The sequence below is a fragment of the Aspergillus uvarum genome, assembly GCF_003184745.1.
Source record: "Aspergillus uvarum CBS 121591 unplaced genomic scaffold BO82scaffold_4, whole genome shotgun sequence".
NCBI classification, from domain to species: domain Eukaryota; kingdom Fungi; phylum Ascomycota; class Eurotiomycetes; order Eurotiales; family Aspergillaceae; genus Aspergillus; species Aspergillus uvarum.
Window position 1 is genome coordinate 374,734 of NW_020291301.1, and position 14,165 is coordinate 388,898.

Below are 14,165 nucleotides of genomic sequence, written 5' to 3' on the forward strand. Positions count from 1 at the left end.
CCTCTAGATTCCCCAAACTTAAGACCTCGCAACCTCCAATTCTGCAATATACCAATTCTGCACCGCCTTGGTATCCCCCGTCATCGCGACAGTATCATACATCTCCCTTGCCTCCTTGGCCAACGCCCCATTATTGACCATCCGACCAACCCACTTCCCATACTTCCTCCCCGCCTTCACAATCTTGTCAATCGCCTCGACAAAAACCGGCTCATCCCCCCGCGCCGGCACATACCCCAAAAGCGCCTGCGCGAGATCATTCGGCCCAATAAACACCAAATCGACGCCCGGGACGGCACAAATCTCCTCGACATTCTCCACCCCCTCCTTCGTCTCGATCTGCACCATCGTGATGATCGTCTCGTTGGCAGACACCATATACTCGGGGGTCGTCAGCCCGTGCCCGATAGCCGGGAACGCCGAGCCCTGGCCCCGGACTCCGTAGGGAGGGAACTTCGAGGAGGCGACGACCTGCCGCGCCTCCTCGGCGGTGTTGATCTGCGGCACCATGATGCCGTGCGTGCCCGTGTCCAGCGCGCGCTTGAGGATGTCGTGCGCCGGGCCCCGTACCCGGATGATGGGCGACACCCCCAGCGCCGAGATGGCGGCTACGCTGTTGTGCATTGCGTCGTCGGAGATGTGGCCGTGTTCGCAGTCGATGATGATCCCGTCGACGCCGGTGAGGGCAACGACTTGCGCCATGCGGACCGAGGGGAGCGCCATGAAGGTCATTACGGGGTAGTCGGAGGTGCGGAGTTTGTTGAGGAGGCGGAGGCGTGGGTTTTGGATCGTGGTGGTTTGTGCGGTTGGGGGGGTTTTTTGGGTCATTTTGGTGAGTGGTGGTGGGTTTGGGGGTATTTGGAAGGGGTTTTAGATGGGACTGAGGGTTTGAGTCTGAGTGTGAATGGAGTGTGAGTGATAATGAGAAGGATTATGGTCAATAAAGGAACCGGTTTAAGTATGTTAGGAAGTGGAATGGGCGTTTCGTGTTCGGGTGGATCTCCGGGTATTGCAGCGGTGCTTATCGGCGGGAGGAGCTCCGCATTTTAGGGCTTGACAGATAAGGCGGGGGAGGAGCACTCCTCTTCTTTCTCCTCCTCCTCCTCCTCCTCCTCCTCCGCCTCCTCCTCCTCCTCCCCTCCTCCCTTCTTATCTGCTATCTCCACACCACAGCTCACGAGTCACTGATACGGTCAATTGAGTGTGATTACTATCATGAACTCTCCCAATGGCTATGTATTGAGCGAATGACATATAACTGCATCCATGCACAACCTGCCCAAAATCAACAAGACACGCACAAAACCCCCGCCGCAGCTTCACCCCCCGACATGGACGCCAACAAGCCTCCACCGTCCATCACGGACAAAGCCTCCTGCCACGAGGGTCAAGTCACTCCCTACGACGAGCGCATGCCCGAGTCCCTGCGCAACCTCAGCGACGAGGAGCTGCGCGATCTGCAGCGCCGGCTTGTCCGCAAGGTCGACCTGCTGGTGCTGCCGACCATTGGCATCCTCTACATCTTGAACTACATCGACCGGCAGAACCTGGCCTCAGCCAAGCTGCAGGGCATTACCGACGACCTGCACATGAGCTCGGAGCAGTTCGCCACCGCCGTCTCCATTTTGTTTGTGGGGTACCTCCCCTTCCAGGTGCCCAGCAACATCCTGATCACGCGCATCTCGCGGCCGGGGCTGTACATCTGCGTGGCCGTGGCCATCTGGGGGTGCATCTCCGCCGCCACGGCCGCGGTCAAGAACTACGGGCAACTCCTCGCGGTGCGGGCGATCCTGGGTATCGCCGAGGCCGTCTTCTTCCCGGGGGCGATCTACTACCTGTCGGCGTGGTACACGAAGATCGAACTGGGCAAGCGCATCGCGGGGCTCTACATCGCGCAGCAGGTCGGCAACGCGTTCGGGGGCCTCTTCGCCGCTGCCATCCTGCAGCTGGACGGGGTGCACAACATCGCGGGGTGGCAGTGGCTCTTCATCATCGAGGGCAGCGCGACCGTGGGCATCGGGCTACTGTGCGGGCTGATCATGCCGGAATTCCCGCACAACAGCCGGCTGCTCTCGCCGCTGCAGCGCGATCTGGCCGTGTGGCGCATCGAGTCCGAAGCCGGCGCGGCCGAGGGCAACGCGGACACCGAGAAAGAAAGCCCGCTGCAGGGGTTCCTGCACGCGCTGGCTGACCCGAAACTCATCCTGCTCATCCTGGCCAACATGCTGTCTCAAACCCAAGGCTCCATCGCCAACTATTTCCCGACCCTCGTCTCCTCGCTGAACTTCTCCGAGACGGTCAGCCTGCTCCTGACGGCGCCGCCGTACATCCTGGCCGGCGCCGTCTACTACGGCATCATGTTCTACTCCGACCGGCGCAACACGGTCTACCCGCTGATCCTGGGGTGCATCGCCATCGCCATCGCCATGTACGTGATCCTGCTGGCGACGCTGAACATCGGTGCCCGCTACTTCGCCATGATGCTCCTGCCGTTCGCCTCCGTCGGCCCCCAGCTCCTCCTCTACAAGACCATCAACCTGCACCTGGCGCGGCCGGTGGCCAAGCGCGCCGCGGCGTCCGCGCTGGTGAACGCCATCGGCGGCACTTCGAACATCTGGGCCTCGTATCTGTATTACTCGTCGCCGCATTTTTACGCTGCCTTCGGCACGCTGATGGGCGCTGCGGTGCTGCTGGCCGCGACGATGACGGCATACCGCTGGTTGGTGCTGCGGGAGAACCGCCGGTTGGATTCCGGGGTGGACGAGGAGGTTCGCAAGGCGATGAAGGGGGGTGTCACGGAGGAGATGGTGCGCTTAGGGTGGCGGTATGAGATGTATTGATTTAGCGGTGGTGTAGGTCTTCACTGTAGGGTTGGGTAAGGTTGGGGAATGTGCGATGTGTGTGGGTTGTATCTTTGCGGAGCATATACAATTGAGCGCTGTGCAGCGATGATCTCGTGGCCGTACCTTTCTCAGATGATCGGTTTCGTGATTCCCTGGGGTGGAAAGTACAGTACATCACAGCCACACAGTCTCTCTCTCTCTCTCTGCCTCATCTCCGGGCTCTGAGATGTATCTATAACAATTTCCCTCTTCTATGTTGGAGAATGCAAATCATCTTAACAAAACCCACAATAGACCTCACAAAGCTCCCCAAATCCCAGTCTACACCCCCAGCCCCAAGACAAACTGCACCACTCAAAAAACAAATCGATTCATCTATCCAAGAAAATCTCAAACCTGCGCAATACACTCAATCTCAATCACCGTCCCCTCCCCCGGCGCGACCGCCTGCAGACACGACCGCGAGGGCATCGGCTTCGGCAGGAAGTCAATGTACGCCTCGTTCATCGCCGCAAAGTCCTTCATGTCCGCCAGGTAGACGTTGTACTTGACCACTTGCTCCAGCGAGGAGCCAGATAGCTCAAGAACTTCTTTGAGGTTTTGGAGCACGGTTCGCTGTTTTGCCTTCCGTGTTAGATCTGTTTGCTTGTGGACTGGGAAGTGAGATTGGGTGGGTCGGGCACTGACTGTGGCTTGCTTGATCTCGCCGGTGGCGGTTTGACCGGCGCAGAAGACGAGGCCGGGGACTTTTACGGCGGGGCCTGCGAAGGTTAGTTCTTTGGTCGTGGGGGTGGAGGGATGAGGGCTGGGACGCACAGTTGTGAGGCTTCGGGGGGAACTTTTCGCTGGAGATGAGTTGGCGGGTCATTTTGGTTGGTTGATCGAAGTGGTAGTTGAGATTGTGAGTGGAGGATAAGGAGAGATGTGGCGTTGTGAAGTTGAATCTGGTTGGTTAGGGCATGGGGATCATCGAGTAGATTATCAGGGCATTTAAATATTGGGGAAAGGGAGTGATGGTGATGCTCCTCCCGAGTGCCAAGCGGGAGGAGCTCCTCCCACCCGTGAAAGCGCCCACTGCGATCCTCCTTATCAGGCTCTTGGCGGGAGCTCTGCGAGTGATCGAGGAGCTCAAGGACGAGAGAAATGGGAGTTCACTGAGGAGCAGTCATCATTTTCCCTGGTGATGAGAGATAATGGCAGGCAAAGGAAGGGAATCTCGTATGACCACGGAGCACATTGGACACAGTGGATATAAATGAACCCATCGCAGTCGAGTCAACACTTGCTCAACCAATACAGTAAACACACCTCAGAAACTACAAACACCAAACTCAAAATGGCACCCAGCGCTCCCTTCCACCCCCCCTCGCCGACACTCGCAGGCAAACCGTTTGTGCCCAACTGGTCTCCTCCACCCGTCACCAAGGAGAAGCACAACTTCGCCGAACTGAAATCCATCGACCTGTCTCTGCTTGACTCGGAAGACCCCGCTGTCGTCAACGAGCTGATTCAGCAGGTGAAGGTGGCCATCCGTGACGACGGCTTCTTGTTCCTCGAGAACTACGGCGTGTCTTTGGAGCAGGTAAGACATTACCAGAGGTAGATCCAAGCGATGCTGACAACCCTCAGCTCCACCGCCAATTTGGCCTAGCACAATACCTCTACAATAACATCAGCGAGGAGGACAAGGAACGCCTGCTCTTCCACCCAGAAACCGGCGTCTGGTCCGGCTACAAGCACCCCTACGGCTTCAAGGTCAGTCCCCACCACTCCAGCTGTCCCTCCTAGCCCCCCTCCCCCTCCTCAAAACACAAAACTGACCACCCACAGCGCCACCGCGGCCCCGCCGACGGCATCGAACAATTCAACTGGTACACGCCCGAATGGGCCTCGCCCTCGACCCGGGTCCCGCACTGCCTGCAGCCCTTCATGGACGAGATCGAGGCCTTCTGCACCTACCTCACGCAATCCGTGAACCGACGGCTGCTGACCCTGTTCTCGCGCGTCCTCGAGCTGCCGGACGACTACCTGTGGGAGAAGGTGCAGTCGCACGGCAGCCCCACAGGGGAAGGGTACTTCCGGCACGCGCTGTTCCGGCCCGTGCAGCAGGCGACCCGCGACGCGTCCAAGGGGATCAAGATGCACGGCCACACGGACTTCGGGCTGACCACCCTGCTCTTCAGCGTGCCCATCTCGTGTCTGCAGATCTGGGGCCGCGACGAGCAGTGGTACTACGTGCCGTACCGCCCGGGGGCCCTGGTCGTGAATATCGGGGATACCCTGGAGATCGTCTCGGGCGGGCATTTCAAGGCGACCCGGCACCGGGTGTTCACCCCGCCGGCGGATCAGTTGGAGGAGGAGCGCTTGTCGTTGGTGCTGTTCAATAGTTCGGTCGGGGATTTGCGGATGGGGCCGGCTTTGGGTGAGTGTCCTTCTCCACGGTTTGTTGGGGCCTGAGGATGATGCTGATGACTGATGGCTCTGCAGATTCACCTCTGATTCAGAGAGAGGGCTGCATCGAGGAGCAAGGGGTCTATAAAGAGTTCCGGAACCTTACGGCGCAGGGCAAGCTGGTCCCCACGAATCGCGAGTGGCGCGAGATACAGATCGCCACGTGTACGGATCCCACGGATTCGGTGCGGAACTCGGTGGGCGCGGATCAGGTGCTGATCGAGGGGAAGATCATGCATCAGCGCGAGTATATGGGGGTCAAGGTGGTTTTGCCGGTGTGAATGGTGGGAGACGAGGCTGTCGATGTTGGGTAGGAAGCTGGGGAGAGATTGTCTCAGTGAAATCGATGACTGATTACTGGTGTTTCTTGTTCCCTTTCAGAATGTCATTTGCGTGTTAGAACTATGAAAATGTTTCATATAAATTTTGTTCGTGCCAACTAAACATGAGTGTCTGACGATGTCGGGTTGATCTTATTGAGATGAGCATTGCAGATTACTGTGTTCACTTGCTGATCCAAGAGTACACCTTCCCTGGCCAGCAAATATACAATCTGCGAGAAGCTTTTCTGGGTGATTCAAGGCCAAGATCTGAGAATGATCGCTTAGATAACTATGCCTAGGTATAAAGAGAGTCTTCACAAGTCAGATCTACTGAACCGAGTTGGCTTGTTAACAATCATTGAATTTCCTACAAACATTGAGTTTTTGTGCCGGGTTATAATCAGCTGGACAAGAAGGGTAAGGTCCCAAAGACTTCAACCCTAACTCGCAGCTTCGACTAGATAAACAACGTTATTCAGATGACCGACCCTCTAACACATACCTCAAATCAACTTCAAGAATAACCAACACACCAGCAACCCCAATCCCAGACAAACGAAGATTCACTTCAACCCCCCCGCCAGCAACAAACTCTGCCCCGTCATATACCCTGTCGTGACCAACATCATGACCACATTCGCCACCTCCTCCGGCTTCCCCAGCCTCCCCAGCGGGATCCCCTCGACCACCTCACGGGGGATCGCCTCCGCACTGGCCACCATCCCCGTCTCCCCGATCATCGCCGGCGCGACATCATTCACGCTGATGTTATACTCCGCCAACCGGGTCGCCAGATTCATCATCATCCCCGTCAGACCGCCTTTCGAGGCAGCGTAATCTGCACCCCTTTTTATCAGCATCCACTCAACCACAGCAAGACAGTCGGCAGAATCCGCATCCTCAGCGTATAGGGAAGGAAAGGACATACGACACCCATTAATCCCGCCCCCGCGCGCCGCAATCGACGACATGAACACGATCCGTCCCCACCGCTGGGCCTTCATGTGCTCGACCACCCCCTTGACCAGCACAAAAGACGCCCGCAGGTTGACCGTCAGCATGCGGTCGAACTCGTCCAGCGGGATATCCCACACGTCCGGGATGCGGCGGCCATACCCGGCGTTCGAGATGAGGATGTCCGGGCGCTGGCCGTGATGCTCCTCGATCTCTGTGAAGAGGTGCTCCAGTTGTTCGGGATGGCTCACGTCGACTTGGTGGGTGGAGATGCGTAGGGGGCTTGCGGTCAAGGGGGAGGAGGAGTGGAGGTCGGCGACGAGCTCGTCGATGGCGGCTCGGTTGGTGGAGAAGGTCAGGGCGAGGTGGACCCCGCTCTGGGCGAGGCGGCGGGCGCAGGCGCTTCCGATGCTGTTGTTTTGGGTAAGATGGTTGGACCTGGGGCCTTGGGATTGGCGGCTTACCCTCCTGAGGCGCCGGTGATGAGGGCGAGTTTGCCGGTGATTTCGTTGAGGGACATTTTGGTCGGAGGTAAGGAATGGGTTATAGGTGTCGAAGGTTTTAGGACGGTAATATTGCGAGACAGAATGGAGTTATATCATTGACCTGGTATACGCTTTAGCCGTAGAAGACTATGCTTGTTGGGCTTGATGCTATATTTCATGCCAAGAATTCACCGAAGGATAGCAAGAGCTCCTCCCACGGAGCTCCTCCCGCTATCCCCAACTGCCCATGGTGGTTTTGCAACCCTATCTTCGTTGACTCGTAGCCAGTACTTTCACACTCTATTCGCAATGCCACACCGCTTTTTGAATCTCTAGACACTCATCAGCAGGAATGAATCTCCCAATCAGTTAGAGTACTCGTTCCCATCCCAAAACAGGAAAATAACATACACAATCCAAGGCAACAGAATTTAGTTATATTTTACGACGCTGATATGTACCTGAATATACTTGTTCAAGGCACCCGATCCCCGTGCAAACTACTGAGACAACTGACTGGTTCCCAAGCAACCTCTAATCAACCACCACCACATCATCCCCGGTAGCCGAACAATTGAACGGCAGATCCAGCGTCGGCCGCGTGTTCCCGGTCATCAACGAGGTACTGTAGTTATACGTCGGACTCAGCATCATGATCTGGCCCACGGTCGTGCCATACTCGTCCGCCAGATCCTTGTACACGCCGTACTCGAGCGTGAACGGCTTGATGGAGCACTGGCTGGGCTCGCACAGGGGCACCTTGATGAACTGGCCGACCTCCAGCAGGGCGTTGGCCGACGACGTCTCGGCGATGGAGGTGGAGGTGTTGCCCATCAGCGCGGTGGTGGAGAGGTTCAGCCGCCGCGCGATGATGTCGTAGGTGTCGCCGTGGACGGTGTAGTAGAGGCGCGGCCCGCCGTTAATGCAGAGCGCGGTGCGCGTGGTGTTGGGGATCAGGCAGGACTCGTTGTCCGGCGGGGAGGAGGCGCAGCTGAGCGGCGGGATCACGATGGTCTGCCCGATGTTGGGCGGGATGAGCGGGTCGGCCATGAGGTTGTGGCGCGCGATGTCGCAGAGGCTGCGGTTGGTGCGCGCGGCGATCTCCGGGATGGTGATGTTGGTGGTCACGGGGTACAGGGTGTAGGGGTTGGTGCTGTTGGCGCAAGTGTCGCTGGGGGTGGCGGATGTTGTTCCCCCAAGGGAGAGGAGGGTGGTGAGGAGGGTTACGGGGGTGGCTGACAGAGGACGCATTTTGTTTGTGGTTTGGAGTTGTTTGAGGAAGGGACAGGAGTCACTGTTTGAGACGAGCTGTTGCTGCTGAAGGGGATCAACAGGCACAGAAGGACCAATTTATACCCCTGCATCTCTGCCTACAGGGTTTCTCCCGCGTCGATGGGGACGCAGAGCTGACGAATTCTCCTCCCCAATTCGACGATCGACAGGAACGGTCTGCAACACCGGCCTCAAGGGCTTGATACCGCTCACCCTTGACGCGATTGGCATTTTCTACTCTCTACCTTGATAGGGTAACGGAAAACAAGGTAGACCGGCGGAATTGCGCGGTTAATCCACTTCACTCGAGGGATCTGCATATCCAAGCTGGTTCATCTCGGCTTTAAGTTGCGGGGAAGGCCCCCGTCTAAGCCCCTTCAAGCTATTATCGCCGAGCTTCACTTTTCTGCAAGTTACAACAGGGACGGACGGGGTGTGACGTGCCGGTCCAGATCACAATGCGATAAGCCGAGGGTAACTATGCCTCTCTTGTTGCGGTGCTCCGGCGGTACACCTGCATTGCAAGTGACGGTAATTGGCTCTTCGTGCGGCGAATGGCCACCTGGAACGCTTAGACTGCCACATACTTACACAGAGCTGGGCTCATGAGCTTTTATCCTCACCAGCGGAGAAGGTATCATCAATCCAGCACCACTGAGACCGTGGATTTTGCAGCAATATTGAGGGTGGTGATGCTTGAAGGCCCCTTGCCACTTGCCCCTCCGAGTTGCGGAGCCCCGAGGCCAGAGATAACGGAAGATCCATTTTCCGCGGCTCCGCTGTCGGAGGAACAGAATGGCTCCCACCCGCCCGCTTGTTGCTGCATGCATTTCAAAGCATACCCCAGTCATACCTCGCTAGCCAGCCAATTGCAGCACCAAACTGAATCGTAGCAATTCTGGCAAGCTGTTATCACCTTCCATTGGCCGGTTCACCTCATCATTGTCTCTAAGTAATTGTTACGGTCAAACACAGAGAATCATGGCCACCATACCAGAACACCCCACCACCGTGCTCCCGGTCGACCTCATGGAGATGCAACTCTCGACCATCGACCTCCTCACAGCGATGTACGCCTCCCCGGAGGAACTCGAGATCCCCCCGGCCTCGGCAGAATGCCTGGAGAAGCTGCGCGCCTGGTGCGAGGACCCCAACCCCACCAGCGCGCCCTCCGGCATCCCGACCAGCATCTCGCTCTACATCTCGCTGCCCCTCGCAGACAGCGACAAGCGCTTCCAAGTCAACCTCACAATCCCACTACACTGCGACCAGCCCGGTCAAGCACTGGACCAACCCCCACCACCAACCTACTCGCTGCGCCCAGACTGGCTATCCAAAGCCGACGTCGCCAAGCTGGCGGCAGCCATACCCGCGGACGCAGACGTATTCGAGGCACTAACCCACATCCAAGAACAAGCCGTTCAGCTCCTAGCCTCAGCCCAGCAAGAAGCTTCCTCAAACCCCCCCTGCACCTCCGAGTCCGCTGCGCGCGGCCCACTGGTGCGGGTCTGGTTCTACTTCCCATCGCTGTCGACGCGGGCGAAGCGCGACGACCTCGTGAACCACGCGCCCGAGTACGCGCTGACGGGGTTCGTGCTAGCCGGGAAACCGGGGGTGCTGTGTCTCGAGGGCGCGTCGGCGGACATCGACGCGTACATGAAGTTCATCAAGACGCACTCGTGGGGCGACATCCCCAGCCACCAGAAGAAGGTCAGCGAGCGGTTCCGCGAGACTGGGGCGGCGGTGCAGCGCGTGTTCACCGGGATGGAGGAGATCACGGATTCGTTGGGGGAGCGCAGTGGGCAGCGGGCGAATCGTGGTGATATGCAGGCGCTCGAGCAGTGGCTTCATGCCAGGGGGTTAGGCGATGCGTTTGAGATGGTGATTTTCTGAGGGGGTGGCGATGGTGCTGGTGCTGGTGCTGGCGCTGGCATTGTGAGGTGTGCACAGTGCTTCGGTTTACTCGCGATTAGTGGAGTCGAGGTTTGGTTCGAGGACGGAACGGGATGGATCAAGGCCAAGTACTGTGCAGGAAGTCTTCCTCGAGTTCGGTCGCAGGCTTCTAGCCTAGGGCTACGGTCGTGCCGCTTTTGGCTTCCTTTGAGGTCAATCGTCACCATAGGGTGATACGCATCCTCGGCATGGGCAAGGATATCGGCAGCCGGGCAAGCCGTCCCGCTTACTGTTCGTGCTGCAGGAACGCAGGAACAACAGGAATGCAACCCGAGTCATCCCAGCGATGAGGAAGGTTGGCTGTGGATCCGAGCATGGCCCCGCGCTGTTCATGTTCTGCCTTTGAACAGATATCAATTTTCAAGGCTTCTTTTGTGAGCAGCGGCATTGACCCGGATGATGGCACGCATTCGTGGCTCGGTTCCCTTATGCCAGCAGGTCTTTGTTTAAGGGAGAGAACTTCATATGCATACCACACCAACCATACACAAAGCGGTGACTTGAACGAATATCATAGACATGATGAAACAGACATAGACACAAATTCACGTGTGCAATATTGGCATGCTTGTCAAAAACACCTCCGCTCCTGAATATTATAATCAATTCAAACTCGCTTGTCAAGAAACAACCCGCAACGCCCATATCCTAAACCCAATCTAGTACGCTCGTTGAGACAGATGGCGGAAACGCGTCAAATCATGTACAAAATGCGTGGCGATCATCACAGTGCCAACAGTCTAGCGGCACAGGGGCTCTCCCGTAGAGAAGTCAGCACTATTGCTGCTAGGACCCAAGTGATCAGACCCCAATGCTTGGCAGATAGGGACCCTGTCCAGCCCACCCGAACAGGCTGAGTTCGTCGATCATGTGTTGCACGATGATGTTACTCTCCATGCCCATCATCATGTCCGTCTCGAACCCCGTCGGCAGGCCGCCAGGGATCGGAGGCGACTGCCATTGATCTGGAACGTGGTACTGTTGCGAGAGTGGCATCATCGGACCAGGGGGGCAGTGCATGGGGGGCGGCAGCGCCATGAGGCTGGGGGGTTCGGACGTGGCGACGGCGGGACTGGGCAGCATGGGCCGCGGGGTTTCGTTGCTGGTCTTCTCCAGCCAGGTCAGAAGCTTGGCGATGGCCTTCTTGCAGCCCGCCCACAGATCGTCCCCGAGCGAGAACCCTTCGATCTTGTGGACCGTGGCCAGGACCACCTCGTGCACGCTGCGCGTGCCGAGATCCGTCGGCAGCTGGCTGTAGATACCAAACGACAAGCCCAGCTTGCACAGGAGGACGATGGCGTACCAGCAGGTCGTGTAGGACGAGATCGGCAGGTGCACTGCCACGGCGGATGGGGTCGCGAGGAATGTGGCCGCCACTCGGTGGGCGGACGTGGCGAGCGGCTGCAGCTGATTGATGTCGCGCAGGTAGAACGCGTCCTTCTGGCGGCGTAGGAAGTGCCCGAACATGAGGGTGGGAAAGGCGTCCAGCTCCATGCGCATGGCCCCTGGGTCGGTTAGAATACGAGGTCTTCATTCGAATGCACGATAAATGCTCACAATTGTCCTGTAGATTATGGCGCGATCTCAGATCATCGACCTCTTTCTGTTGTCTCGCCACCGCATCGAGAATCTGTTCCCAGGTCGCGTCTCGGCATTGGTCGGTGCAGTAGTTCAGCTCATCGCCTAGCAGCGTGTGAGACTTGCGCATGAGTGGCTGTGTTTCTATGAGCGCTCTCAGCAGCGCGTCACTGGGATATTCGGGATTTTCTGTGAGGTTTTTCACGCAGGTATCGATGCACTTGGTGTGTCGCATGTTCATATGTCGGCGAAACATCGAGGATCTAAGACCGGTCAGCTTCGGTCGGTAGCAGAAGTATTAGTCGCATGCGACACTCACTTGTGGCACAGATAGTAACAGCCCAGAAGAGCTCGTTGAGCCGCCGGAGTCTTGTGCAACTGCTCTTTCCGAGGCTCACTTATCTGTCCCGACTGTAATTGCATCTTGACTGTCTCATCCTGATCCAGGCCGAGGTCGTAGACAAGCATCGGCAGTACTTGGAGGAGCAGGTACTGATGCGCGTGCATGCTCTTCCAGTGGTAATGGTACCAGGCCGAATGCACCAGCAGTCCCTGCAGCAGATCCATGCTTCGTTCGCTGTTGACGAAGACCCGGTTCGCGATCGTCTGTCTGATCATACCTTCCATCTTCAATTGCAAGGGGTTGTTGTGCTCCAAGGAAGCCCAGACAATACATGTCAGCAGGAAGGGGTATTGATCGCGCAGTGAGGCGATGTCCATGTCTGGTGGTATGATGACAAAAGGGAAGTGGTGCATCTTCTGGGCTCGGAATTTGGCCAGGAGCTCGTCGGCCTCCTCGAGGGTTACCAGGTGCGCGAAGAGCGAGTCGCCTTCGCTCTCACTACGGGGCAATTGCGACGGTGAATCCTTCTGGTACGGATCGGGCGAGTCATTTGTGTTGGTCACACTGGCAGTGCGCGACGGGGTCTGACAGTTGGCCGCTGCTTGCTATGAGACTCCCCATTAACACCTTCCCGAACGATGAGATGGACTCGAGAAGCATACCTTGCTGGCAAGTTGGGTGACTAGATTATCGATCTGTTCCTGTAAGGCATCGATGCGTGTTTTCCTGAAACAAATCAGTGATAGGACGAGGATGCGAGAGGAGAACGGTACCTGGGCCGACTACTCGCGCGTAAGCTATCGGGGAGAGTGCATGACTGGCCCAGTCGAGTGCAGCGGATGCAAGTGCCAGTGCCTTCAACAGGCTGACAGCGCACTTTGAGTCGAACACAGCGGACGCAAGCATGGCGTCTCGGGGGTTGTCTCCGATTCATGTTTGGTTACTTGGTGGGTGCTCCACTTGACAGAGCGGAGTAGTGTGGTCTTGTCCGGGGGGGCGGGAGGGTGAAGAATGATAAGCAGGGATGGTGAAGATCGGATTCTTCAGCCAGGAAAAGCGGGCCCGTGGGTGAACCGTGCAGTTTTGAAGTGTCACTGCAGCTGCTGTGGGGTGTCGTATGCAGATAGCCGTTAGAGTGATGGAGAGAGAGACAGAAAGAGAGAGAGAGACTAGATAATAGTGAGATTAGTGAATGAGGGTAGGTTGGATGATGGTGGAGTTGGATTCGATGCTGACCGTCCAGTCCATCCCCGACTAGTTCAGTCACATGGTTGGCAGTGCCAGCTATTCCTCTTTGAATCATCCTGCAGAGACTCCGCCTCCCGCCGCTTTTGCCTCTTCAGCCCACATCCTCATAGATGCCGGTACTACAGTACGAGTAGCTAGGTCGAATCCAGGGTCTCCGGGTCTGCAGGGCTGGCAGAATTGCATTGTCTGATTGGCTGCATATTTCAGAGATCATTGTCTTCAGGATAATCTTCAGGAGAGGGTAGTGAGTTGCGAAATGTAGTTAAATACGTAGTGCAGTAGGCTTACAAGTCCCCCTGTCACGTCGGGTCGGAGTCGGAGCGTCGGAGACGGAGCGCCCGAGGTCGGCGGCCAGTCAGCCTTGGAGCGGGGTAAGAATCGTGCCATGGTTGATGCTTGATGGTCGATGGTTCCCACTCCCACGCTGCCCACGCTCACCACGTTTTTGACTCCCCATCCACCTCCGAGACCGGGCCTAGACTTGGCACCACAACGCTGCACGATGACTGCATGCAAGTCACTACTCGGTAGGCACTAGAAGACCCCAGTGCAGAATGGAATAATCATTCTTCAAGCAGCTTGATTTGCACAGGGATGTTGTCGATTGGAGAGAGATTGAGTCCTTACGGTCGCATTTCGACAACTTTTCCCTTTGGTCAACTCCAGGCATAGGAGAATCGAAGTCGCATACAATGGTAACGGACAGAGTGCGAAG

General features: G+C 57.1%; 8 protein-coding genes across 8 annotated transcripts; 3 read left to right on the forward strand and 5 right to left on the reverse strand.

Moving 5' to 3' along the window:
* Positions 1–18: 18 nt before the first annotated feature.
* BO82DRAFT_388854 (HpcH/HpaI aldolase family protein) lies at positions 19–828 on the reverse strand (the record flags this gene model as incomplete). The annotated part of the gene is made up of 1 exon (XM_025638408.1): positions 19–828. One exon carries the CDS (start codon positions 826–828, stop codon positions 19–21), a length of 810 nt encoding a protein of 269 aa, XP_025496369.1.
* Positions 829–1,331: 503 nt separating this feature from the next.
* BO82DRAFT_418497 (MFS general substrate transporter) lies at positions 1,332–3,169 on the forward strand (the record flags this gene model as incomplete). The annotated part of the gene is made up of 1 exon (XM_025640069.1): positions 1,332–3,169. One exon carries the CDS (start codon positions 1,332–1,334, stop codon positions 2,838–2,840), a length of 1,509 nt encoding a protein of 502 aa, XP_025496370.1. The 3' UTR covers positions 2,841–3,169.
* A 64-nt stretch (positions 3,170–3,233) lies between these two features.
* On the reverse strand, positions 3,234–3,711 carry BO82DRAFT_273193 (RidA family protein; the record flags this gene model as incomplete). The annotated part of the gene is made up of 3 exons (XM_025631047.1): positions 3,234–3,458; positions 3,531–3,604; positions 3,660–3,711. 3 exons carry the CDS (start codon positions 3,709–3,711, stop codon positions 3,234–3,236), a joined length of 351 nt encoding a protein of 116 aa, XP_025496371.1.
* Positions 3,712–4,162: 451 nt separating this feature from the next.
* Positions 4,163–5,575, forward strand: BO82DRAFT_418499 (Clavaminate synthase-like protein; the record flags this gene model as incomplete). The annotated part of the gene is made up of 4 exons (XM_025640070.1): positions 4,163–4,425; positions 4,473–4,598; positions 4,674–5,265; positions 5,331–5,575. The coding sequence occupies exons 1-4, from the start codon at positions 4,180–4,182 to the stop codon at positions 5,573–5,575; spliced, it is 1,209 nt and encodes a 402-aa protein (XP_025496372.1). The 5' UTR covers positions 4,163–4,179.
* A 605-nt stretch (positions 5,576–6,180) lies between these two features.
* Positions 6,181–7,151, reverse strand: BO82DRAFT_418501 (SDR family NAD(P)-dependent oxidoreductase; the record flags this gene model as incomplete). Its single annotated transcript, XM_025640071.1, has 3 exons — positions 7,036–7,151; positions 6,546–6,982; positions 6,181–6,455 (listed from the first exon to the last, which is right to left on the reverse strand). The coding sequence occupies exons 1-3, from the start codon at positions 7,089–7,091 to the stop codon at positions 6,181–6,183; spliced, it is 768 nt and encodes a 255-aa protein (XP_025496373.1). The 5' UTR covers positions 7,092–7,151.
* A 314-nt stretch (positions 7,152–7,465) lies between these two features.
* BO82DRAFT_388855 (uncharacterized protein) lies at positions 7,466–8,307 on the reverse strand (the record flags this gene model as incomplete). The annotated part of the gene is made up of 1 exon (XM_025638409.1): positions 7,466–8,307. The coding sequence occupies one exon, from the start codon at positions 8,305–8,307 to the stop codon at positions 7,591–7,593; it is 717 nt and encodes a 238-aa protein (XP_025496374.1). The 3' UTR covers positions 7,466–7,590.
* Positions 8,308–8,943: 636 nt separating this feature from the next.
* Positions 8,944–10,464, forward strand: BO82DRAFT_117070 (DUF1115 domain protein). The gene has a single exon (XM_025629849.1). The coding sequence runs from the start codon at positions 9,310–9,312 to the stop codon at positions 10,219–10,221; it is 912 nt and encodes a 303-aa protein (XP_025496375.1). The 5' UTR covers positions 8,944–9,309; the 3' UTR covers positions 10,222–10,464.
* A 618-nt stretch (positions 10,465–11,082) lies between these two features.
* Positions 11,083–13,191, reverse strand: BO82DRAFT_380346 (Zn(II)2Cys6 transcription factor domain-containing protein; the record flags this gene model as incomplete). Its single annotated transcript, XM_025637751.1, has 6 exons — positions 12,976–13,191; positions 12,865–12,928; positions 12,179–12,807; positions 11,839–12,122; positions 11,347–11,786; positions 11,083–11,259 (listed from the first exon to the last, which is right to left on the reverse strand). The coding sequence occupies exons 1-6, from the start codon at positions 13,134–13,136 to the stop codon at positions 11,083–11,085; spliced, it is 1,755 nt and encodes a 584-aa protein (XP_025496376.1). The 5' UTR covers positions 13,137–13,191.
* Between the last annotated feature and the right edge of the window lie 974 nt (positions 13,192–14,165).